This window comes from Metopolophium dirhodum, chromosome 5 (genome assembly GCF_019925205.1).
Source record: "Metopolophium dirhodum isolate CAU chromosome 5, ASM1992520v1, whole genome shotgun sequence".
NCBI lineage: Eukaryota > Metazoa > Arthropoda > Insecta > Hemiptera > Aphididae > Metopolophium > Metopolophium dirhodum.
Window position 1 is genome coordinate 35,247,164 of NC_083564.1, and position 26,045 is coordinate 35,273,208.

Consider the following 26,045-nt stretch of genomic DNA (forward strand, 5'->3'; position numbering starts at 1 on the left):
TTCATATCAAAATTATTTCTGATATTAGTTTATTAATTAATTATAATATCACCCTGTGATTTGCCTATATGGTCAGTAGTTCACAGATCATAGATCATATATAAGTATATTATTTAAGGCACAGATACTGATGTATGCTAGTACTATCTAAGATCGTGTTCTGAATGAAATGTTATTAATTTCAGTTATGGTTATCATTTATCGGTGTTTTTGAATTTTTGAATTTTTTTATACTTATCAAAATAAAGTGGTCTCTTTTTAATTAAAAACAATAAATAAAAATTTTGTTATATATTTAGTATATTGAATAAACAAGTAGATTATTATTAATTTTTTTTCTACTGTAACAATGTAAGATGTAGATATTGCTATCAAAATATTATACCTATTTGGAATTTATAATGTGTTCCTGAAAAGTGGTATTCAAAAAAAAAATGTATAAGGCAGGAGCGTTGGAGGTGGTGTGGGGGACAAGGCCCCCCACTGATCTGTGTCGAGTAAATGCGCCTTTGGAACGCAGTTTTTAATTCGTTGGATTGAGCTCCTCTACTTAATTTTTCCCAATTCGAGCACTGGGTAGTACAATATAATATCGTGGAGACAGTTATTTTTAATCCGTAATAATCATGCGTCGTCATCGCAGATATTGACATAAAGTTATTAGCCAGCGGAGATCCCAAGAAAAACAAAAAGGCAAATAACTACAGGTGCAGCTGGAAAAGTAAGTAATTGGGAACGCAGTCGCCGAGAAAGCAGCTGGTCAAGATGATGACGATGGGATTTTTGTCTGATGAATTTGACTTTCAGTGAAAAAAAAACGAACGGCCGCCGTAGCGCCACCGCGAGATTACACCCTATGGACCAGCTATCACGTACACGCAGGTGATGATGACGATCATCACCTACACCGATGATTGCTCGACCGAAATGGAGTCTAGAGAAGCGTGGATTCCCCGGAGCCGTTCAGCAGCAACGAAAATCTAAGGGCACATCGCACAGGCCCCTCGCCGTCCGTCGCCTGTAGTCGGTCACGGTCGTCGCGCCCCCTCAACCACAAGTGCATCACTCATCCGTCCAGGACCGGCCGTGGAAACGCGAATAAATAGTCGTGGCCATCGTTCAATCTACACCAATTTTTTTTTTCATCTGCCATGTCAGTGTCACAGTAGTGTTGAGAGTTTTTTTTTTGTGTACCTCACGTTTTATGAACTCATTTTATCGAGATGGACAATTTGCCTATGGTGGATTTTATATAACACTTGGTATAATTTCGAACGTAGTTCAAACTACTCTATAAACTATCCTGATATCTCTAACAACAAAATATTGATATTTTCATCAACATCGGTCGAGTAGTTTTTGAGTATATGAGCGACAATATCATACATTCAACTCTCTCATTTTTGTTTTAAGATATAATTTCTTTATTCGAGGCCATAAACGTCATGGTTTCATGCATGCTTGTACTTAACCTGTCCAAGTAACCAATGACAACCATTTATAAAAAAAAAATTGTTAATTTCCATCGTGAATCTCAAAATCCTTCCGAGAAAGCACCTCTTTAAAATGCGAATTTTGGAAATTCCTTTCTTTATTATTAGTGTCCTTACATGTTAGAACAAAGGTACCATGAAAGTGGCAAGCTATAATAGTTAAGGATTTATGTTAATCAGTCAGCTAGAATACGTTTGACTAAATAGGTACACCATATATAAAATATATATATGTAAACAAAAATAAGTAAATGGATATGTGGTATGTGAGTACACTTATCTCGTTTCGAGCTAATACGACCAGTATGGTTGTATGATAATATTGTTGTTTTAAACTTTCCAACCAAATCTTAAAACATTGAAGTTTAAAATAATAATTCTGTGCAGCATCGTAATTAAACATTTTTTTATAAATAACTATAGCAGTATCATCAGGGCCGTCCTTAGGGGGGGGGGGGGGGCCTCGCGCTTGAAAAAAGTGGTAAAATTGGTATTCGACCTGGGCCTCGCAAATGTATTACTATCTATACAATTTGTATAATCTAAGTAGAATAACTAATAATTAGCTATAATAACAAATGTTACATATTATAATTGATATTTTATGTAAAACCAATTAGAACTATTATTTTTATAATCATTCAAAGTTTAATGATTCAGTTAGTTCCCCGCAGTCTGTCTGATAATGCGCACACGTTTACTCCGCTCCCAGTTTTATGTATTTTACTTCCATTCCAAACCCAAAAATTGTGCAATGTGTACCAGTCAACGAGTAAGTTAGTTATCTCTATACCAGAGCTCAACCTATCCAATCTTCGGAAAAATACTCTACCAAATAGAGTTATATAATTTGTTTTATTGTTATTATCATAAAACGCATAGCATCACATAATAATATATGTAGACTTATAAATTTATAAGTTATAATAAACGGAAAAAGGCGATGGCCTTTGGACTGTATATAATAACGTACCGACACTATACCGACTGATATCCCTATTTAGAATCGCAAATAATAAAGTCATCACTACAGAGAAACAAAATAAAAAAATTTTTTTTTTTACATTTCAGTTTAATAAAATCTGATATAAACGTTATTTTATTTTATTTTTTTCAATTGAATCAAGCGTGTTATACTATATCTAATATGAAACTAATATCTAACATATAACTGCAATGAGTATCATTATAAGAATTAAGCTATCCAATATTCGATGTTATTTATAAAGGAACTCAGTCGAAAATCAACTATACCTATGTTAGTTGAATATAATATGTATTATGAAAAAATAATAATTATTATTTTTGTTGTAACAATTACATTTATGGAATAACGTGTACAAATATTATAATTCTGTCGAAAAATTATTATTTTTTATTTTTTTTAACGTTATTATAATTTGAAACCAATGCTATAATATTAGTCAAAATATAACATGCTTAAAATTAATTTTAAATAATCTAATAAAAAATTTTGTTATCAAATATTTGGGTTAAAATGAAGTGAAAAATAATTTTAAACTAAATAAGTATAATAACTAACAACCATTATAATATATTATAATGAAACAATTTATTATTCTACAAACATTCAAATCAATATTTCTGATAATAGTCATTAGATTATACGAATACAGTGTAAAGATTAATTTCATATCTCTAATTTGACATTATGATTTTATATATTCATCATTACGGTTACATTTTTGATTTAAAATAAAACAATTTTCAAAATTGTCACAAAAGTTTTATGAAAAAATCATTTTTTAACAAACGTGTTCCTAATTTATTTATATCTACTACTCTGTATCTAAAATATCAAAAGGATCAATCCACCCCATAAGCTGTATATAATATACAAAATTTTTTGGAGTCCTAACTTAAGTCTCTAGCTATAAGAATGGGTCTATACTGGATAAAATCATATCCCCCCCCTCCATGACCAAAACCTAAATATGTCACTGAACTTACTTATCCATCAAAATCTTCATATACTTATTATTATTATTACAATTTGTCTTTACGTGGATACCTAAACTTTGAAAATATAAAATACAGTAGTATTAGAGTATAGATATTATGACATTGTTAATAGTGTTTTAAAATTATTGTGAAACGAAAAGTTGATGAGAAGCAATAATTTTATCTATACCCTTATCCAAAATATTCAAGCTTAATTATAGATTAAAGTTTAGATTATAAAAATGATAAAAGTTTCTAACAATATTAAGGTAAACTTAAAAAATATATTTTAACAAGAATGTGTTCTAAATTTCAGACACGTAGCACAAATTATTACCTAGGTACAAGGGAGCCGATTGAATGTGTCCTGTAGGATACGTGAGACGTGACTCCACTTGACTTTATGGTTTTAATAATTTAAAATTATTGTAGTTTGTGTAATACTCATTTTTTAAATCATCTAAATTACGTTTAAAACATTACAATCGATGTTCGCTATAGTATGTACAACATACTACGCCAAATAAATATTTTGAAATGCTATTTAACATCGACAAGTACTTATATTGCATAAACATTACGCCGTACAATATGAATGTGGCATAATATACCACGCGTAGATATTGGGAATCACCTGTAATTTATATTGATTAAACAATTATTTTGTTAATTTTTGTATACAAATATTTCAATAAGTGTTAAAATTCAATCAAAATTATTTTAATTTAAGCAAATAAATGGTTTTAAAAAAAATACAATTAATGTTCAAATACTTGAACTTTGTACAAATAAAACTGTGCGATATAAGCACTTCAATATCATACTTACACGACTGATTGATGAGCATAACTTTGATCAGCTATGAATTAACAGTTCAACAATATTTCTTCTAAACCAAAAATTAAGCAATTCTCAAATAGTATTTCCTGTGGCTTTTAAACCAACTATTGTTGCAAATGTGCATACTATAAATTATAATATACAATTTAAAATTTTTTCATAAACCGGTGAACTTGTTTCTACTGTATAATGATTTCAAGTGTACCTCTTTATTTATTACGCTATTGTAATGGATGTGTTAAATTTGAATTCGATGATAAATTATTGTAAACAAAAAACACGATTCATAACAACAACAAAAAAGTATGAATATACGCTTCGGTATTAATTTATGTATCAACGACTTTCAATATTTCTTGAGTAGGTACTTTTGTTAAAATATTAATTATTTTGTAATATTATAAGTTTATTACATGTTTATCATTTTAGATACGCAATTCGAATTTTAAACAACTATGCTGAATACACAAAAATTAAAATTTGTTACAGATAATCTATGTTTGGTTCTGCAGGTGTATATGGGTCCTTCATGGCTTTACCTATTTATAACTGCAGGAGCCTCTAAATTGATGGATCGGAGACTATGATAAGTAGGAGATCATGATAAATGTTCAATATACATCGAGTCATGTGGTTCCATAGCTCCTGCCATTCGTGAAATGTAACCTCCCGCTCCTGCATCTTGATAATTCCTATACCGCTGTGACTTCCCACTTGCGCTCCTCGATTCCGCGCCGCTCTTCGGCCAGAAGGTGCGCTGGGGACATTCTAGTCAGGACCTGAGCAGCCATGGCTATCAGACATGGTTCTATAACAACTCGCAACCCGAATATCGACGCTTCTTTGGGGATGGCTGAGGGTTGATCCATTCAACACTATATATCCTGCAGAATCTGTTGAAGACAATTTTATAAAAATCGGTTAAAATAAGGGTCATCAGTTTTTGGTCTTTAATTTTGTAAGTTGTTACAAAGCTGCAGCCCCAATTCCCCGCAACTACCATATAAAAGCTCTTTATAGAGCCAACAATTATTATTAAGAATGTGCACACACAAAAACATATGCCGTGATAACCTGCGGTTTGACGTGTTGCCTACCAGGGCCCCGACAGAATAAGCGCAACGTTAACGACTAACCAACTTCCACCGACCGACGTTAAGCGGGTTGCCTACACGACAGTACGGACGCACGGTCACCAGTAGACAGCCACCAACCATATCGTTCGTACACAACTACGACGGGCTGTAAAAATAATAGCTCGGGTTGATCAAACCACTAGCTATACGAAACTACATATTGGTGGTAACCTCTCGTTATACCAGACGGCGAGGAACAGGCTAACTGAAACATCAACGCTGCCCGCTGGTACTCGATGCGCCACCAGTTGTTCCGTGAAGGAGAGTAGCCAATCCGTAGCCCCGAGCTACGAGCAGCCAGAGGAACAACACCTGTCCTGTTACCACACAAACTTCTGTTTTTCAAACAAAAATCCCACTTTTCAAATACAAATTATTTACTGGATAATTGTTTGAACATTTTGACGTATGAGAATTAAAATTCGAACGAGTAGTTTTCGAGTTAAAAATGTAACTTAGTTTTTAACCTTTTACCTTAAATAAATAATAAATTGTTGAACATTTCAAATCCTTAATGAATTATTTTTAAAATTAGAAGAGATAATATCCAAAGTTTATTTTGTTAGATGGATATGGAACTAATTTATCTGGAACGGATTAAAGGTGCGTGTAATTTCTCTACCCTCCTAACCTCCACACACATACATTATTCTATAATTTATTTAAGAAATATTTAATCTAATAATTTATTTTTAAGACGTGTAAAAACTTGAATTGTTTTTTCTGGGATGTAAGGAGATCGACTGAATTAATTAGTATTTACTGATTGTTCTTAGAGAAATTGACATAAATACTAGTACAATAATTTATCGCTTTGCAAATACTGTAACTATTTAACGGCCTTTAGATTTTGTTATTTATATAAATTACTTGGAGCTTAATAATTTTTAATAAGTTAATAATATTATATACAAATTAAAGAAATTAAAAAAATTCTGGTGATTTTTTTATCCATAATCTAAATTTTTATTTAACAATTAGCGCAATGATGGATTTTAAAATAATTTAAAAATGTAACATCTACAAGATAAATATTTGAGTTGCATACATTTAAATAAATGCCTTCCTTCCATTGATTTGTACTCTGGTCCCGGACCTAGTATTATTACACACTACTAAGTTGTACTAATATACCTACCTATTTAAAAAAAAATAAGATAACATCGATCAATCGTTGTACAAAACTATTTATTGTATAGGTATATTATATAAAACAATTAGTACACCTATGTTTAATAATATTTAAAATGGAATAAATTTGTCAACTAACCTTGACATCTGTTAACGATTTTATTTTATTTTATTTTTTTGTTATCTTCTACATAAAAATAATTATTAAGTTGATCTCCCTGAAATGTTACAAAATCAATTTTTTTTTTTCTTTAGTAGTAACCATATAGCCATATGGGTTATCACTTCTAAAAAGTATTTTACAATATTTAAGTTATGTTATTGATATCTATTATAAACTATAATATATTAATATCGTCTAATGAATAAAAATAATAAGTTTTATATTGCAAATTATTAAAATTAAATCGAATTTCAAATTATACTATACCAAGTGTATTCCGCTGCATCAGAATATAAATGTTCAATATTTTATCTAAATTATGATTTGCATAGCCAATAAAATACTTATATTTATAACTACATACTTAATACTATATAAATATAATTTATTTTGGTTTACTTAATAAATAAATATTATTGTAACTAGATTTATTCCAAAATTAATAGTAAGAAATGTATAAAATACATTAAATACGTCAATATGTTCAATACATTAATATATTTAAGTTTAAACGCGTCGAATATTTTATAACAATTCTTAAAAGAAAAATTCAAGAATAATATAATATATTATACATTTAAAACAATAGTACAGTAATAATTTCCAATCAAAAAGCATTAAAATTACTTACATTTTCCTTAATATAATACGGTTTTATAAAAATGATATGGATACTCAAGTATTGAAAACTATTTAAATAAATAAACTTTTCAAATTAAACTGTTCATTTTTATTTTCAACAAATTATAATTAAAATACATATATTTTTTTAGTTCTTAGTAATATGTATTGTATGAATTGTACCATAACATAAAAGCGTATAATTATTCAAATATTTAATTTCATAAACTGGTTTTAACATAATGTTGCTTAATCATATATACATATAAGCTAATCTTTACTGTACCTACAATGCAATGGTTATAACTTATTAATTATTATATTATAATATTTCATTTTTATACTTTAAATTGCCTTAAGACGAATTGTAGAAGAATTATACTTCAACAAAAAATACAAATGACAATATAGTCTTTCTTTGATAGTATAGGTACGTATTATCATGTTATAGGATTCAGGTTATTTTACTTTAAAAATGATGTTTTTTTTATTTGATTTAAATATTGAATACTAATTTAAGTTGTAAGGCTAAACTATTCTATAAGATACCTATTATTATGAAAGGAAATAAACACAAATATATTCATTTTCATCTTCGTAAGCTAATGTATTACTTTAATTATCATTACACGTTAAAAGATTCGATAATCACGCTATTTATACCAAATGTAAAATACCTAACCGTAAATACATAAAAAAGTTATAGTGTCTACCTAATAGGTACCAATATACTTTTTTACTCCTCACTCCCTACATAATATTATAGGTACCCTAATTATTTTAATTTGTTTGATATTTATACATAAAGTAGGTACGTACAAAGTAAAAACATATTATATAATATTATGTACAAGGTCATATCAACAATACACAATACACAATACACATGAAATAATATAAAATAAGTTTTACTAATAACATAAAATATACAATAATAGAACGTATTATATTAATTGAAATGTGGCAGGTTTGGTGGTGATTAAATTTAAAAATGATTACAGAGAAACTAATTTAAAATCTATGGTAACAATAATTTCTAGATCGACACAATATTATACCCAATTATAACATATTATTACAAATAGTTATATTTTGAGAAAATATTATTAATTTATGTAAGTAAGTACTTAAATGAAGTAAAAAAAAAACAGTAAAATATGCTCATATTGTATTATGTACGATATTAATAAAATAAAATTACCAACAGTAACGAATAAAAAAAGTTAAGATACATTGTTTTTATATTTCATTGATTTAAAAGCAGTAAAACGATTATGATTTGTTCTATATACTTCTACGGTTAATCAATTATTTAATACAATATTATGTAAAAAAAATGTAGGTTTATGTATGCAAAAAAATTATTTTTAAATTTTTAAATATGATGAAATGTATTAAAATCTAACCATTTATTAGGGCTTTGTCGATGATTATGTAAAATCCAAGTCAAAACTTTTATCTAGTGCCTGTGAAATTAGACAAGTTACAGACGTCATTTCAACCGATAGTGATGACACTATATACTGATGTTTAACATAAACACACATGAAGCAACTACCTATATAAATGAAATTTCCAATCTAAAAAATATATTAGATTTTTGTATAATTTAAATTGTGCATGTTTATTGCCTATAATCTGAACCAAATCTTAACAGAGCATATTAAAGTATATATTGTAAATGCTATATAATTATTGAAAATGTATTAGACTAATGTATTACAAATAGTTTTAATAATCGTGAAACCTATTTGATCTTAAAATGTTTTATTACGAGCATATTTTTTTTTCAAATTATTTACTATTATTTTCTTAAATAATATAATATGAGTATAATTTATGAAATTACCCACCTGTGAGTTATAGTCAGTAATAAATAATTTAAAAGTCAGATACGATAAAATTAAACCGAAAACGCTCCATATAACCGTTACAAAATATCGTGGTCTCATTATTTTCCATGCCTAAAATTTGAAGAATGCACTAAATGTTACCGTGATCAACAGTAGTTTAAATACTTTAAATACGCACGTATAATTCGTGTTGAACAGTCCATTATGCACTATCCCATATTATATAGACAGCAGCTGATATTGCTTACCAAGGCAAACGAGAAACCAAATAATTCAACCAACTTTATACTGCTTGTGCGCAATGTTAAACTAAACATATGGGTATTATAAATATACTAGTTATACGCCCGGCTTTTATCTAATCTTAATATTTTATTTAGTAGCACGTTAACCGTAAACACAGACACATCGTTTTACCATTGATACATAATATTATACATTATAATAGCGATGGTACGTAAATATAAAAATGTATATTCATAACTTATTAATTATTATTAAAATGTGATTAAAAGCAGTGAAACCCATTTTTAAATATTTATTAGGTGTATTACCTATACTGTTTTCAAATTAAACAATGAATATTTTTTTAAGTTTACTGTGGATATTTGTTTTTCCAATTTTTACTAACGCTGATTTGAAATGTAAGTCTTATGAATTTAAAAATATTAATTTATTTTAATTAAAACAAATAACATAATATAACTTTTCAAAATTCATGATTCCAGATAAAATTTGTGTGGTTACGACAAACGGAGAAAATGACAAGACCCGAGATCATTGTCCTCCCTTAAGTATAGAAAAATCTAGTCAAGTCGAATGTGTATTTGCAACTGATAAGTAAGTGACATTTAAACTATTTAACATCATAACAATAATGTACTTTTTGATAGAAACTAAAAACTATACCAACAGTTTATAAATAATTAATACAATGATTATTAATTTAAAGGGGAATTTTTATTTTTTATTAGGGTAAGGTAAGTTTAGTCAATTTAATTGTTTAATGGGAACTATTCGACTATACCATTTAATTTTGGATCAATATTTACTATGTAATATGTTGCATTGATGAAAGGAATTAAATAATATTTAAGTATGGTTTTAAGTCATAGCTGACTTCTTGCAATAAAAAAAAAATAACAAATATTTACACATAATATTATACTTCCTAACATAGTTAATAATGTGTGTAAAATAGAGCACGCAAGGCCAAGTTATTTTCAGGGGCGTATTAACACCTAAAATACAGCAATGTTCCCATATTTTTCTTTCTATTGTACCTATTGTCTTGTGTGTAATCCATAATTCAACACAAAAAAAAAATTATTTTAAATGCATTTTTATAATTATTATTTATTATGTCAAAGGTTGACCACAGCTGATAAGTCTGAAAAACATTAATATCATCAATATTATTAATTTCTGAATGCATCTGATGTTATTCGGTGGCCTAAAGCAATAAGGACAAAAAATGTAGGAAACACGACTAAGTAATTTATTGGACAAAAGTAATAGGTATAGGTACAAAGACGCAATTACCGTCCTCAGTGATCGACTATACAAAATGTTATCTATCTAAAATCTGTTTTATTAAAAAAATAAATGATTTTTTATAATTACAGCAGATGTGTAAATATTTTTTTTTTTTTTGGAGGGGGGCTTTAAATGTATTTAATAAGTCAGACCTTCCTTGGTATTTGTGTCTATATCTTGAACAGTGTCAATTTTAAGCGTACCAAAATGGTAAATTCATCCCTATAACTATAGATAGTTGCAAAATATTCAACATTATGTATGATAATAAGATAATAACTTGTAGGTTACATTGTATAAGAAAAATTCTTAATGGAGAAGCAGATTTTGGAGTGTTTCAAGCTGAAGAAATATCATATGCAACTCAGTGGAACGACTATTTAAGCATTACGAATGAAATTCGTTTATTTGAAACTGGTATATTATATATTATTATTTATATTTATATAGTTACATTTTCTTATTCGTAAGATATAATATAACCATGTAAGATCGATATCTATTTGTTTGACAATGTACACATAAAGATCCAATACCAAAAAGGTGGGCAGGTGGGTGTCGCTCTGTTGTACAGTGGGTTACAAGTGGGTTACTGTAATGGATGGCGTCAAATTTGAATTTAATGATATAATAGCATTGTATAAAAAAACGATTCTGAGCGAAAACGGTCAGTCAGCTTATGGTATTACTAAGTATATTTGATGATCTTATTGTGAATAAAGTAAGTAACTAATATATTTACCTATTTACGTGGAACCTTGTTTTAAATGTTCAATCCTTAGCTATAAAAATTGAATATTTTATAAATGTTTAACTACAAAATAATTATTACATTTTAAATTTGATAAATTTGTTAAAATTCGAACCTTAAATGCTTATAAAAATAACATTTTAGGTATCGGCTAAAGCACCGATATGTTAGGAGCCTTGTATGTAAATGTTTAAGCTTTTTTGTTCAACAAATAAAATTTTATTGACATTCATAACAAAAAAACTAAAAAAATTGGGAACTGAAAATGTTCGTAAACAGTTCAAAACAAATCAAAATATTTTTAAAATGTTATTATGTATATAAAATTTGAATATAAACAAACAGTAAAAAATTCATGTATCTACGGTAATTTGTTTTAGAATTACACCAAAAACCTAAGTCGATTTTGTCAAAAACCAATTTTGCATTAAAATAACTTAATTTTTCCTTAATTTTTATTTTGTTTTCCCCTGCGCTTTTGAAAACTATTGAGAATTTTGATCGCCTCAATGCACGAACTATATTCACTTTCCCATCGAACAAGATACTGTTGAAGAAAATTGAAGCCATTTTACTGCCCAAAACGGTGATGATTGACACAACAATTAATAAATTAAAAAACTAAAATTGAAACACACATCATTGTAAATTCAATACATTCATCGCTCCGCTCAGGATCTAAAACGTATATATGTAATAAAAATTCTTATAATGTAATTATGTAAATATTTAAAAGTAATATGCAATCGAGTAATTAGAAAAAATGTATAAAATGATAGTTTTCTAAAAATTTTTTTTTTTTCAATTTTATATTACCGTACCACTGACTAAGGGTAAAATCACACTAATAATTGTTATTTATTGCGTAAATGTTTTCTTAACCTAGTTTTGAATAAGGTATCAATTTTATATTGCTACTTAACTTATTGTACAATGTACATAGATGTGTTATTTGTTTAGATGTTACCTTCCTCTTTTTTTTCTTTTTAATGATTGTTTTTCTTGCTTTTTATTAATGCATGTATGTCAATTTTTTTATCTATTGTATTATACCTATGTATAAATATAATGTTACCTATTAAAATCGTTATAGTATATTATGTAACATACTCAGTGTTTCTTCAATTTTCTACAACAGTTGTTGTCTATATATGACTATATGAGTTTGTTTTATTTTCTGATTTCTATTCATTGTAATAAATAGTAATATTCGTACTGGTGAAGCTTCATAACTCTATTAATAAATTACAAAAAATATCTAAAATCGTTGTATTTCGTTTAAATATGTATCCAATTTTTTCAAAATTTAAAATTGAAATGTTTAAAAAAAATGTATATAATATGTATTTCTGTGATTTTTAGGTTTCTAATGCATAATTTGTAGGGAACCATGTATTACACATTTTCAATCCTTAGTTATTCAAATTTTAAATTGTGAAATTTTGAATTGGATGAATTTTGTCAACATTTTTTACTTCAACTATAAATCAAAAAAAAAAAGGTGGATAAGTGGATGTCGCTCTGCTGTACAGTAGGTTACAAGTGGGTCACTGTAATGGATGGTGTTAAATTTGAATTCAATGATATAATATCATTGTATAAGAAAAACGATTCTGAGCGAAAACGGTCAGTCAGCCTATGATATTACCAAGTATATTTGATGATATTATTGTGAATAAAGTAATTTATAAATAACCTATTTACGTGGAGCCTTGTTTTCAATTTTCAATCCTTAGCTATAAAAGTTGAACATTTTATAAATTTTTAACTACAAAATAATTATTAAATTATAAATTTGATAAATTCTGTCCAAATTTGATCTTTAAATGCTTATAAAAAAAAACTGTGCCTATGTATTTTCAATATTTTTCAACTGCCATTGTAAAAATATATCAGGAGTCTTGTATTAAATTTTTACACTTTTTGGCCCAACAGATAAAACTTTATTGATATTTATAGAAAAAAAAACTAAAAAAATTGAAAACTGAAAATGCCCGTAAACAGCTCAAAAAGTGTCAAAATATTTTCAACATTTTATGGTGTATAGGAAATGCTAATATAAACATTCAGTGAAATTTTCATGTATCTACAGTTATTCGTTTTTGAATTACAAGAAAATAAGGAAATCGGTACATGAGAAATCGAGTGAATATCTAATGTTGTAAAAATATGAATTTAAAACGCTCATAAAAATTTAATTTGACTTTCTTGTAGAAATTTTTTTTTTGATAAAGTTAGACAAACTTATGAGGAATCTTGTATTAGATTTTAAAATCTTAGATTTAAAAAGAAAATTTTTTATGAATTTCTAACTCAAAATAATTTGCAAATTTTCGTGATTTTCCGTATTTTTTCAAGATTTGAACTTTAAACGTGTATAAAAAAAAACTGTGACTAAGGATTTTTAATTTTTTTCATCTGCCTTTGAAACAATAACCTAGGAGCCTTCTATTAAATTTTCAAGCTTTTTTACCCAACAAATAAAATTTTATTGATATTTATAGAAAAAAAATTTAAAAAAACTGAAAACTGACAATGTCCGTAAACAGTTCAAAAAAAGTCAAATTATTTTCAAAATTGTATTGTGTATAGAAAATGCAAATATAAACAACCAGTGAAAATTTCATGCATCTACGGTCATTTGTTTTAGAGTTACACCAATAACCAAAATCGATTTTGTTAAAAATCAATTTTGCGTAAAAATTCCCGTTTTTCCTTAATTTTTCTTTTGTTTTTCACATCGCTTTTGAAAACTACTGGGAAATTAAAATTTTGACCTCCCCAATGCACCAACGATATTCACTTTCCCATCGAACAAGATACTGAAGTCGAAAATCGAAGCATTATTTCGACTACTTATCGTGTACACAGACACAAAAATAAAAAAATAAAAAAAAATAAAAAAAAAATAAAAAAAAATAAAAAAAAAAATAAAAAAAAAAACACACATCATTGTAAAATCAATACATTCATCGTTTCACTCAGAATCTAAAAAAAAATAAAAAAAAAAACACACATCATTGTAAAATCAATACATTCATCGTTTCACTCAGAATCTAAAATGTATACAATACATAATTTTTTTTTTTATTGAGCCCGGAAACTGGCCATTAGCTGTTTTTTGTTTGTTTGTAATGGTGAGGAACGGTTGGTCGAAACACGTTTGTCAAAATATAATATTATTATCGATATTTTTTAATATTACTATAAGCGCAACTTATGTGGAATCTTGCTTAAAACTTTCAAGCTTATCAACCAATCATAGACATTTTCATCAACGTTTATAGAAAATCTAAAAATGATTTTTACGACAAAATTGTTCAAACATTTTCGTGATATTTAAGAATTTCTTAAAAAATTAAACTTTTAACACTTAGAAAAAAATGTGACTATTTAATTTAGATATTTTTAATTGTAGTGAGAAACTTTACACTAAACGTCCAACGTATTTTTCTCACAGACAAATTTTTTATCATGCATTAGCAAAAAAAATAACAATTTCAATAAGTCTAGGTATATAAATTGCACTAAAAGAGCTAAAATATATTAAAATTTAAAATTACATAATTTTGTAGGAAATTATATTTATAATTTCCTAATATTTTTCTAATATTTTGTGAACATTTACCAGTCCCTACAAGCATTTTTGAATTAGGTAGGTACCTACTATAAAAAAAAACCATATTGATATTGGCAAAAACTGTTTTTACGTAAATATTTCCGTTTTCCCCCGATTATTCATAAGAGTACAGACAATTGTTAACTTTTGAACTAAGTACCTACAAACTAAATTCATTTTTCTACCAGAAACTACACTCAAAGTTAAAGATTAATGCATATTTACATATTTTATCTTAATGAAAATCACAAGTCTTTGTAAAACCAATATATTCATGGTCCATTGCTTCACTCGAAGTTTAAAAATTAAATTCGAACTGTGTCTATGATGTATTTATTATCTTAATCTAAAATAACATAAACAATTAAACACGTCTTTTATATTCTTAAAATATATTATATTAAAATACGAAAGAATTTTAATTATAAATATTAATAGGGTTCAACATAAACTATAAACTAGAGCTAATTCTAATTATTAATGATATTACATCAGTATTATTTTATTAGTATAATATTTGCATGTAAATTTAATATTTTTTAGAACAATTTGATTATAACATGGTAGTGCTAATTAATGAAGATGCCGGCATTAAGAACTTAGACGATTTAAAAGGTAAACGTTTATGTCATCCAGGATTTTATGAAGGAGACCCAGGAAATGGATGGTCCACCTTAATATCACAAGTAAGTTAAATTATAACTTATATAGACAATAGACATATTATGTAGTTATATCTACCTAGTTTAAAATATTACTGTATATAAACTTATTAGGAATTAGATAAAATTATGTATTTATTTCATATAATATTATACAACATTAAATATTATAAGACTAGGTATCTTATAAAATATTAATTATTAATTATTAAAACTACGTAATTTCAAAAGTATTTTAAAAATATATAACATCATACTTGTTTTAAATCTATATGACTCAGATTGGATGTATCTGTATAATAATTATTATCATTTATTCATCTAATATTTATTACCTACCTATACATCAAATAGAAACTAGTTTTTACTAATAATAATTTAATAGCTCAATGAAGTGCCCTTATTAAAATATTATATAAATAAATAAATAATTATTATTATTATTAATTGCATAGATTCAAATAATAAAATATTATATTATAATAGGTAAATATATCATTTTAAACTATGAAGTTTAAAATAAGCTGGTTACTTATTTATAGTTTTAACCTTATAATTGTATTTAATTACTTATGTATTAGATGTATCTATATTTGATTATGTAACATAATATAATAATATTCTTTCAAGTATTTTGAGCGAGTTATTGTTCCACAAAAATGCGATCCGCAATTAAGCCTAATAGAAAATCAATTAAAATCGCTTTCTCAATTTTTTGACGAGTCTTGCAAACCAGGTCAATGGGATCCAGATCCTGATATGGATAATATACTAAGTAGGTAATTATAAACTTTATTATTCCAAACACGATGTGTTTAATTTTAAATGTACTTGCGCAGAAGACAAATATCCAAATTTGTGTGCAAATTGTAAGAATCCATCGAAATGCAGCGTTAATGATCAATTTTGGGGAAGGCAAGGAGCATTACAATGTTTAAGTGATTGTTTTGGAGATGTTAGTTGGGCCAGACTATCCGACGTTAGAGTACATTTTAAAGTAAATAAAATATATTATTCGGGTTTTATATGTAGTTTTAATAACTATTATGCGTTGAATACTACATGCATGTATTTATTTGTACTTAAGGGCGACAGTACCAATGCTTGCAGTAAAATAAGTTTTCTATGTCCTAATGGTACTTTACAACCAATGGAAACTTCTAATCCATGCGTTTGGGTATCTCGACCTTGGCCAGCCGTAATTGCAAGAAAGTAAATATAAATACAATAAGTGAATACAACAGTATATACGTTTATAAAAAAAAAAAACAATTATATAATTATTTCTAGTTCAACATCATTAAATATACAAAGAATGGTTAACTACGTAAATACAGCTAAGGAATTAAAAAACGCAACTTCGTGGCAGTGGGCCTTAAACAATTTACTTTTATACTATTCTGAACCTATTTCATCTAATATCATTAGAAGTCCAAAAGAATATATTTTTTCAGCTCCTGGATATATAAAAGCTGAAGAACAAGGACAATTGTGCAAAGATCGTACATTTTCTATGTGTATTGAAACAATAACAGCCTTAAACAAATGCCAAGCACTTTCAGATATATCAATAAGTTATGGTATACAGCCAAAATTGAATTGCATAATTACTCCAAATTGTGGGAAAAAATTAAAAGCTGGAGAAGTAGATATGATGATATTAGATGCTGATAAAATTGCTTCTTTTAGAAGGTAATCCATGCATAAAATGTTATCAATACTCAAAATTAAATCTAAAATTAATTAATTAAATTTTAGAAACTATGGTATTTCGATACCAATACTTTATGCAACTTCACTTTATCACCATTTATATAGAAAAACGAGTGCAGTAATGTTGAGAAAAAATATTGTGGAAGATTTACAACAGCTGAAAGATAAAAAAGCCTGCTTTCCTTTATATGATGGTTATGGTAAAAGAAAAATCCTAATATATTTGTCCAAACGATATTGTTTTCTGAAATAATTATTGTATACAAATGTGTTACATATATTTACATAATGTTATCAGTCAATTTTTGTGATATTGAAAAATGTTAAATATATAGTTAGAAATATTTATAATATATTATCAAACTAACTTCTTTGATAATCATTATTTTTAATTTCATAATCGAGGGGAAAATATGTTGATGTATAAATATCAAATATTGAAAAAATAAACAAAATCTATTATTAACAGCATTTAACGTTTAGTGGAATACTGGAGTTGGAGTTCAACTAAACTGCAAGGGCCTAGGGATATTTGACTACCTACCAGAGCTAGGAAAAAACTAATTGATTATTAAATTAAAAATATATTATAAAAGAGAATGATATTTATAATGATATATATTTCTCAATTAAATTCATCGAATTATACGTTAATACCTATTGGCTATTATTTATATATAAGTCAGTATAAATGACTAAAATAATATATATATTTTACAATAGTAAATTAATAAAAATTGAGCTAAAAAAATGAATCATGATCGAGATTGAATTTTACTATTTAATCATTGGGGTGTTACATATTTATTTATTTAATAAATAGATTAATATCTATTATTATTACTATTATATTTATCCTTAAGGCATAAGTATTTTAAATATTGACAAATTAAATTGCATATTTATTTAAATTTATAAGTTCTAAATAAATTATAAATATCATCAATTAATCATTGTATTTTTTTCCCCAAAAGGCCAAAATTAGTTACTAGACTAGCCCCTCACACAATAAAATGTAATACTCATTCTTAAAAAAAAATGTATTCGGCATTTGAAATTTACACAACAACGTTTTTTAAAAAAAGTTTTCTCCTTCTAGTCATATAATTAAAATTATCTAAAACATTATAAAAATACTATAAATTTATTACTTTTTTAAAAACTTGAAGTTACAAAATAATACTTCAAACTATACAACAATGTTTTCCTAAATCACAACAATTGACCAAGAAAATTAATGTGGCATATTGTAGCCAGTTAAACAATTGAACACTATTTATTTATTTTTATAATAATTAAAATTTTTAGTGTGGAATTCATTATTAATCACACTCAAACTAGAAAATATTGAATTATTTCCAAATAATAAAACAATACAAAACTTCTTCAACGATAGTTGTGCAATTTTAAGTTCTGATCAAAACGTAATGAAAGAATGTGATTTTGATGGTAAAGTATAGTGCAAATGCAATAACCTACTAAATAAGTAAAATAATAACTTTAATCTTCAGATATATTACCCGAAGATAGTAATAAAAACGGGATGTGGATTGAAACTCAAACACTTAGATGTATCATTGAAGGAGGTGGAGATGTAGCATTTATCAATACTCTTCACATTAATCAATATTTAGGTAAGTATAAAAATGTTAAAATATTTTAATATATGTGTATTGTATTAATATTTAGAAATAGCTTCTATTACATAATATATTATCATACTTATTTTATAGATATTTTAAGATCACCATTAAACCTACCTAACAACTTTAACGTGCATAATTTTTCAACTGTGTGCAATCAAAAAATTCGTACTTCGGTTGATTGTCCATTGTCATGGTCTTACTTTGGACATGTGAGTTTATAATATTATAAGTTAAATCTTTATAATTATTTTATATGTATTCTAATTAAGTTACAAAATATATATTGTCTTTGTTAAAATAAAGTAATTGAAAAGATATAATATAGTCTTACATGTTACAAGAAATTTTCAATATCATGCATACCGTAGGCAGTCTTGTAAAGTACTTAAATAAAAGTATTCAAATACTTTTTAAGTACTCAATAGTCAATACACGACAAATACATATTTTAAATACTTTCTATAAGTAACGGTAATTAAAATTAAATACTAACTTTCAATATTAATTATTCTTTTTAGTTTATAATATATTTTCTATTTTAATACATAAAATAAAAACATAATTGAGAGTTATAATAATATATAATTTTTACTGTGAATTTTACTCAACCGAAAATTTAAATGCTTTGACAAAAAAATAAATTAGTATTTAATAGTTCAATCAATAATGATACGGTTAAAAATACTCTATAAAATGAACATATAATATGGTTCAGTTAATTTATAAGATAAAAAAAAATATTAATAAAACCTTTGGAAAGTATTTAAAAGTTTGTAAATATACTTTTATAATTACTTTTTTGTACTCGACTACTTCTTTTTATCTGAATATTCTTATATTTCATATACATATTTTAAATACTTACTCAAAATTAGTATCTGTATCTGTAGTTGAATACATTTAAAAAGTATCAACAAATAATAATTACCATATGTAATCCGTATTTCTGATATATTATTTTGTAATTAGTAAAGAACTAACTTTCGTTATAATTAACTTGTTTGGGTTGTTTTTTATTTTATGTTACCCGCACAAGGCTCCTTCACACATTGTTACAATATCAGTTTAAAAATACAATGGCTTTTCATTTCTTTTTATGAGCATTTAAAGTCCAAATTTTGACAACATTTATTAAATTAAAAATTTACCAATTATTTTTAAGTTGAAAATGTATAAGATGTTAATTTTTTATAGTTGTAACTAGTACCACTTTAATATCATTTGTAACCTACTGTGCAGTAGAACATCACCCACTTACCCGGGTCCCCCTTTTAGATTCTGAGCGGAGCGATGAAGTTATTAGTTTTACAATGATGTGTGTTTTTTTTAATTTTAAATTGTTTGTGTCTGTGTACACGATAAGTAGTCAATATAATGCTCCAATTTTCAACTTCAGGATCTTGTTTGATGAGAAAGTGAATCTAGTTAGTTCATTGAGGGGGTCAAAATTTAAAATTTCTAGTAATCTTTAAAAGCGCCGGGAAAAACAAAAAAAATTTTTTGAAAAACGGAAATATTAACGCAAAATCGATTTTTGACCAAATTGATTTAGGTTTTTGGTGTAACTATCTAAAACAAATAACCGTATATACATGAAATTTTCATTAATTGTTTATATTAGCACTTTCTATACACCATAAAGCTTTCAAAATATTTTGACTTGTTTTAAACTGTTTACGGACATATTCAGTGTTCAATATTTTAATTTTTTTTTTTTCTATCAATGTCAATAAAATTGTATTCATTGGGTCTGAAAAGCTTAAAAATGTAATACAAGACTTCTGGTATATTATTACAATGACAGTTAAAAAATATCAAAAATACATTATCACAATTTTTTTTAAAGCATTCAATGTTTGTATTTCGACAAAAGGCATAAAAATCACGAAAATGTGCAAATTATTTTGAATTAGAAATTCATAACAATTTTAGATTCTGAGCGAAGCATGATGTATTGATTTTACAATGATGTGTGTTTTTTTTTTTATTATTTTTATTTTTGTGTCTGTCATCACCTTTTAGAACAGTAAAAGTGCTTGGATTTTCTTAAACAGTAACTTTTCTGATAGGAAAGTGAATCTAGTTGGTACTTTGGGGGGTAAAAAGTAAAATTTTCAATAGCGACAAGAAAAACAAAAGAATAATTAAGGAAAAACGGGAATTTTTACGCAAAATCTGTTTTTGAGAAAATCGATTTCGATTTTTGGTGTAACTCTAAAACAAATGACAAAAGGTACATGATATTTTGACTAAATGTTTATAATTGCATTTCCTATACACCATAACATTTTCCAAATATTTTGACTTATTTTGAGCTGTTTACGGACATTGTCAATTTCCATTTTTTTTAGTATTTTTCTATAAATATCAATAAAATTTTATCTGTTGAGTAAGAAAGCTTGAAAATTTAATAGAAGGCTCCTAGGTTATTGTTTCAAAGGCAGATGAAAAAAATTAAAAATCCTTTGTCACAGTTTTTATTTATAAGCATTTAAAGTTCAAATTTTGACAAAATACGGAAAAATCACGAAAATTAGCAAATTATTTTGAGTTGAGAATTCATAAAAATTTTTTGTTTTTAAATCTATGTAATATAAATGTAATATAAGATTACTCATAAGTTTTTCTACCTTTATCAAAAAAAAAATGTCTACAAGAAACTTAAGTTAAATTTTATGAGCGTCTAAAATTTATGTTTTTACAACATTTGATATTCACTTGATTTCTCATGTAACAATTTTCTTATTTTATTGTAATTAAAAAACGAATGACTATAAATTACTTTATTCACAATAATATCATCAAATATATTTTGCAATATTATCATAGGCTGACTGGCCGTTTTTGCTCAGAATCGTTTTTCTTATACAATGATATTATATCATTAAATTCAAATTTAACACCATCCATTACAGTGACCCACTTGTAACCTACTGTACAGCAGAGCGACATCCACTTACCCACCTTTTTTTTAGTTTTTTTTTTCTATAATTGCTTATAAAATTGTATTTGTTGGGTCAAAATCTTGAATATTTAATACAAGGCTTCTGATATATTGTTACTATAGCAGTTGAAAAATATTAAAAATACACAGGCATAATTTCTTTTTATCAACATTTAAAGTTCAAATTTTCCTAAATATATCAAATTTAAAATTTAAAAATGTATAAAACGTTCAACTTTTATAGCTAAGGATTAAACATTTTTGTTCACGTGAATAGCTAAATAAATTACTTTATTCACAATAAATCATAAAATATACTTATAATAATAGCATGGCTGACTGACCGTCTTCGCTCAGAATCATTTTTCGTATAAGTACAATAATATTATATTATTGAATTCAAATTTAACACCATCCATTATACAGTGACTCACTTTTAACCTACTGTACAGCAGAGCGACACCTACTTGTCCACCTTTTTTTATTTAATATGAAAAATTAATAAATATTATGTAGAATTGTGTTATATTTATTTACGAAGTATAATTTATAAATTAATTGGGGGACGGAGTGGCCGAGCGGATTGAGCCAGTTCAAAACCTCGGCTGCGGGCGGCATTTTTCTTCGGGCAAGTCACGGTGTCCGGAGAGAAGTGCCGCCATCACCTACCCGGGCATGGCAGGTACTTACGGGTGCCCAACCAAAAAAAATCTGCCAAACTAACACACCTACGTGTTTAAACCTACAGTACTTACCCTCCCCCATAATTAAAAACCACATAATGACCTAAGTTGCTGTAGGTTAATAAATAATAAAAAAAAAAAATTATAAATTATAGTTGTATTGTACCTATAATATAATTTAAAATAATAATATATATATATTGTATATATAGGTAGGTGGGTATACAAAACTTTTATTATTTGAATATCTATACCTATAGCTAGATTTAAATTTAAAATACCGAATTTGTCTACATTTAACTTGAATTTAATTCATAAATATAGGATATAACATATAGATAATAATGATTTTTATATAGACATATAAAGTTAACTATATTATTTTATGTTTATAGATACTAGCAAAACCAAATATATCTTCAGTTTCAAAAAATGAAATGACCTCATTATTAATAAACATGGATATGACTTTTGGACGAAGAACCAAGTCAAATAATAATCTATTACCACCAGTTTTCTCTATGTATGGACCATTTGATGATTTTGCTGATCCCATGTTTCCGGTAAAATAAATAATCAAAATACTTAACTTTAGTAATTTTGCTGAATTTTTAATGTATATTATATATATAACCACTATAGTTGAGTATTCCGGGTCAGCCCATGTGCATTTTTTTGTGGCTAATCCTATTAAGTATATAATACTATCTACGCTTTAAAGGTGTATCTCGGTTTGAGTGTAACTCAGTTTTAGTTTATGGACAAATCAGTGTCAGCTATGTACCTTTGTAAAATAATTCGCGGGTTGGATTTAGCACTTGGTACATTTCTTAACAATGTTTAAAATACTTAGGTACTCCTTAAAGTTTTCTGATATCTCTAAAAAAAATCTAAGATTTTCGTCAAATTCCATTGAGTAGTTTTTGAGTAGGGTAGAGGTATATAAGATACACACATACATTTGGTTTTAAGTTATAGTTCCTTTAATCGAGGCCACGTAAATGCGATGATTTTATGCATGCTTGCACGAATAACCAATGACAACATGGGCATGCTCAAAGGGGGAGGGGGGGAGTTGTAGTGGATTCAGACACTCTACAAATCTATACATATAAAATTACTTGTCCTGAGAATCATCGCCTAGCCGGAAACCACTGAAGCTATGAGTATGAAATTTGGATAGTAGTATTGTACTGTGATGTAGACACCCACTAAGAAAGGATTTTTAAAATTCAACCCCTATAGGGGCTAAAAGGGTTAAAAGTGGTAAAAATGAAAAAATTTACTTAGCCAGAAACACTGAAGCAACCACTCGAATTTCTCAATTTTTTTTTTCGGAAACCTATGTATTACAGCGAGTTAAGAACGATGTTACAATGTTAATTTCCGTAAATCATTTGTTTTTAAGTTATAGTCTTACAAAGCTCACTCTAAGTGCGTAAGACACCGAAAATCGTGAACATCGTAAGGCTATAGGTACCATAAAAACTAATGATTTTCGGCAATTAATTTTGAATCATCATTCTTAATTGATTGTTATACATAAGAATTTTCGAAAAAAAATTGAATAATTCATGTGTGCGCTTAATTTGATTTACCGCTAAATTTAACAAATATTTTGTTTGAAAAAAAATACCCCCTCCCCCATCCAAAATTTCTGAGCATGCCTCTGAATGGCAACCATTTATATTAAAAAAAAATTATCAAATTCCATCGTGAATCTCAAGACCCCCGTTTGACCACGTTTGACCCGTTTGACCTCTTGAAAATACGAATATCGGAAAATCCTTTCTTATTGCACACGTAATGATTAGTGTAACCACTATTCCAAATTTCATGTAGATACATGTGTTATGGAGTTTTTGAGTTGTAGTGATGAGTAAGTGAATGGTATTTGGCTTATATATAATATACATATAGATTTATCAATACCTAATAAAAATATATTTTTATCACATACAGGCAGATACAGAAAAATTGGAAACCATTAAACAGTTAAAGGAACACCAAACGCCGATAGCGCCACAGTACGAATCTAACATTCATATTTTAAATGATCTGAAACCTACTGTAAGTTCTAGTGTCTCGATAATACCACTTTCTTTATTACAGTTACTTATATTTTGTAAGCTAGTATTTAAATATTGTATATAAATACTCAATACCAAAAACAATTACGTATAGGTACCTAATTTTAAAAAAAAATTGTGATCCATATAATAAGATAATTATTGTAATTACTAATTAATAATACATTTTATACATTGATAAATAGATTCCTTGTCACTTCCTTGTCACCAAGGAAAAATTATTAGTTTTTTTTTCTTATATACTGTATATGGTACTGTAAAATACCGGAGTTACTTATCAAGGCCGTAACTGGAACTAATTTTCTGAAGGGGTTTAAAACCAAATAATATATTTTCATAAAATACAAAAATATTAAGTTTAAAAACTTGAAGTTTTTTTAAGTATTACATGTTTGATAAATTTATAAAATTTTAAATTAAATATTTTTATAGTACTAAGTCTAGGAGTCTTTTTATTTCTTTTGCAAATCGATTGATCACGTCATCATCTGGATTGATTTAAATTTGTCTATGTACAGCTATGTACACTCAAATAGTCATTAAGATATATAATAGTCATACTTCAATATACTTGGTCTGATGAATTTCGTAAATAGTTTTTTAATTATTTCACGGTAGAAAATGTGCTTTCTGATGTTACGGTCAAAACTGGTAGTGTATCTATATATATAAAACTGAAATCAAGCAAAAGAGGAAATCTTTGTTACGGTTTGGCTTCGAAACTTCTTATCCAATTGTCATGCAGTTTTTTTTTAATGAAAGAGGATATCACGGAGCAGGTTTTAGGCATAAATAAAGTCCGATAAAGTTAGTCAATAATTAGTTATCTATACATTTAAAATCCAAATACCACTGACTCACTGATCGCTGTATCTCAAAAACTACTCAACGTACGGACTTGAAATTTGGAATAGAGGTTCTTCTCATATTTTCACCGTGCATTAAGAAAGGATTATCAAAAATGTTGCGTTTTAGTGGAGTAATTAACGATTATAATTATTCACTGCCAATACGTGATAAAATTTCTATCGTAAATCTCAAAATACCTGTTTGAGCACCTACCGGGGGTGATCACTTCCCTTTTTAAATTAGCCTATGACACTCACAAAGAATGTGGCTTTGTATTGGTGAAAGAATTTTCGAAATCGGTTCAGTAGTTTCGGAGTTTTTCCCGAACATATAAACAAACGCTATCATTTTAT

At 26.8% G+C, this 26,045-nt stretch overlaps 1 protein-coding gene across 2 annotated transcripts; it reads left to right on the plus strand.

The window, feature by feature from the left end:
* Positions 1-9,550: 9,550 nt before the first annotated feature.
* Positions 9,551-25,064, plus strand: LOC132945308 (transferrin-like). Of its 2 annotated transcripts, XM_061015018.1 has the most exons (15): positions 9,551-9,652; positions 9,745-9,843; positions 9,928-10,039; positions 11,022-11,152; positions 15,649-15,791; positions 16,398-16,542; positions 16,607-16,764; positions 16,855-16,979; positions 17,058-17,459; positions 17,526-17,680; positions 18,789-18,929; positions 18,992-19,114; positions 19,214-19,335; positions 23,149-23,316; positions 24,716-25,064. In XM_061015018.1, the coding sequence occupies exons 2-15, from the start codon at positions 9,777-9,779 to the stop codon at positions 24,905-24,907; spliced, it is 2,184 nt and encodes a 727-aa protein (XP_060871001.1). In that variant the 5' UTR covers positions 9,551-9,652; positions 9,745-9,776; the 3' UTR covers positions 24,908-25,064. The 2 variants fall into 2 exon arrangements, with proteins under 2 accessions (XP_060871001.1, XP_060871002.1); XM_061015019.1 differs by lacking the exons at positions 9,551-9,652; positions 9,745-9,843; positions 9,928-10,039; positions 11,022-11,152 and adding an exon at positions 11,238-11,456.
* Positions 25,065-26,045: the final 981 nt, after the last annotated feature.

What these genes read in the sequence shown, in the direction of transcription:
- LOC132945308 (XM_061015018.1), top strand. Translation starts at nt 9,777, where the DNA reads ATGAATATTTTTTTAAGTTTACTGTGGATATTTGTTTTTCCAATTTTT. An exon ending in TGTGTATTTGCAACTGATAA is followed by an intron (nt 10,040 to 11,021) that starts GTAAGTGACATT and finishes AATAACTTGTAG; the next exon opens with GTTACATTGTATAAGAAAAA. An exon ending in GGTCCACCTTAATATCACAA is followed by an intron (nt 15,792 to 16,397) that starts GTAAGTTAAATT and finishes TATTCTTTCAAG; the next exon opens with TATTTTGAGCGAGTTATTGT.